The sequence below is a fragment of the Anneissia japonica genome, unplaced genomic scaffold (assembly GCF_011630105.1).
Source record: "Anneissia japonica isolate Jap-2015-1 unplaced genomic scaffold, ASM1163010v1 scaffold9887_len12379_cov96, whole genome shotgun sequence".
Lineage (NCBI taxonomy): Eukaryota > Metazoa > Echinodermata > Crinoidea > Comatulida > Comatulidae > Anneissia > Anneissia japonica.
Window position 1 is genome coordinate 10,736 of NW_022755935.1, and position 1,630 is coordinate 12,365.

The 1,630-nt window shown below is 43.0% G+C and overlaps 1 protein-coding gene across 1 annotated transcript; it reads left to right on the plus strand.

Annotated features, from left to right (window-relative positions):
- The first annotated feature begins 231 nt into the window (after window positions 1–231).
- LOC117123799 (anti-apoptotic protein NR13-like) lies at window positions 232–777 on the plus strand. Its single transcript, XM_033269823.1, has one exon. The coding sequence runs from the start codon at window positions 232–234 to the stop codon at window positions 775–777; it is 546 nt and encodes a 181-aa protein (XP_033125714.1).
- Window positions 778–1,630: the final 853 nt, after the last annotated feature.

Genomic DNA, 1,630 nt, shown 5'->3' on the forward strand with positions numbered 1-1,630 from the left:
AGACGAAGTTATTGCCTTCGTTACGTTTACCGCTGTCAGGTTCGAATCTGGCGTCCATATTACAACGGATACCACAATAGCTAACGTAACTACGATGACGGTCGCGATGCTTACCACGATTACCGTCTTCGACACAGCTGGTCTACGCCGAACCATCGTGTGTGCGTTCGCGTGTGTATATAGTGCCTTCACATTTTGTAAGTCGACACTACATTAATGATGGAGATCACGATGGAAGATTTACCGTCTGTGATGAACAACACCCGCGAGCACGTACGAGATTATTTTGACGGCAGATGTGCTGCTGTTGTTGCTTCTCCTCCTCCTCCTCCTCTTCCTCTTCGATTCAAATCTGCATCGTGTGATGTTACTGCGACGATGGGAAGAATATGTACCGAGATCGAGGAAAATAATATGGAATTCTTCAAAGTTATTTGCGATAATTTGAAAATAGAAACTTTCGAACAATTCGAATACATTGCAAAACAAGTTTTCGTGAATGACGACGAAGACAACAACAACATGTTCGTTACGTGGGGTAGAATCGCCACCCTGTTGACATTCTGCGGAAAGATGGGCGAGCAGGGCAATGCCAACGTACCTTGCTGGACCGTACGTTTCGTCGATCGGTATCTGAAAGATTGGATTATGCGTCACGATGGATGGGACGGATTCGTTGATTTCTTTTCTCCAACACCGATGCCCGTATCGAAACCGATGATTGTCGGTTTGGGAATTATTGGACTGTTGTGCACAATCACCATGTTGAAAAAATAAATAAAGATTTTACATGAAATGACCTATAAATCGTGCGTGCCTGTGTCTGTGTGTGTGTGTTTTTTTTTCTTTTATACAAAAACAGAGACGAAAAAAGAGAGCGTACAATTGTTGTTGTTTTTTTTTTATTCGTTTATTTAAACAAGTTCGAGTCCGGCCATCACTTCCTCGTATGAGGGTGGATGAAGTGTCGGAGACGGTTCGTTATCGGTATTTTCTAAAGACGCCTAATGGTTATACAACGATCTGAAGACTTTCGTGGCCCTGCATAACCACCACCCGTTGACAAAACTAAAGAATAATAGAAATATGTAGAATAATGCAATGGAAATATCGGACATTTGAGAATCCATAGATTCATTCTGATCGAATGTAGAAAGTAGATAAGCAAACGGAACGATTCCGTTGAAGACAAACGTTAGGATGACGTAAGCATAAACTACAATAACGTTTTTTTTACGAGGTGGATGCACATCGCGCCAGTACGATTGTATCAGTTGTTGAAGTTGCTCCATGTGTCGGCTTCCCTGTGTTGTCATCACAATCAATCCCATCAACGGCTCCTCTTTCTTCCATAGGGCCTGTGATAATTGGAGAACCACCATAATATCGTACGCCATTTCGTACGGTCGTAATTCCGACGCGTCGAAGACGAGATAGAAGACGAACACACTCAACGCCAAACCGAACGTTATCTGCATGACGGCGGTACCCATCTTCGTCCTGTCGGTCAAGGTGCCCGAAGTGAACGTCGCCACAATGGCCATCGTTGGCAACACCGAGTTCGCTATCGTACGGAGATAACTGGGGAAGGAATAAAGAAAAATATTTAAAAAAAACAAAAAAAAAAAAA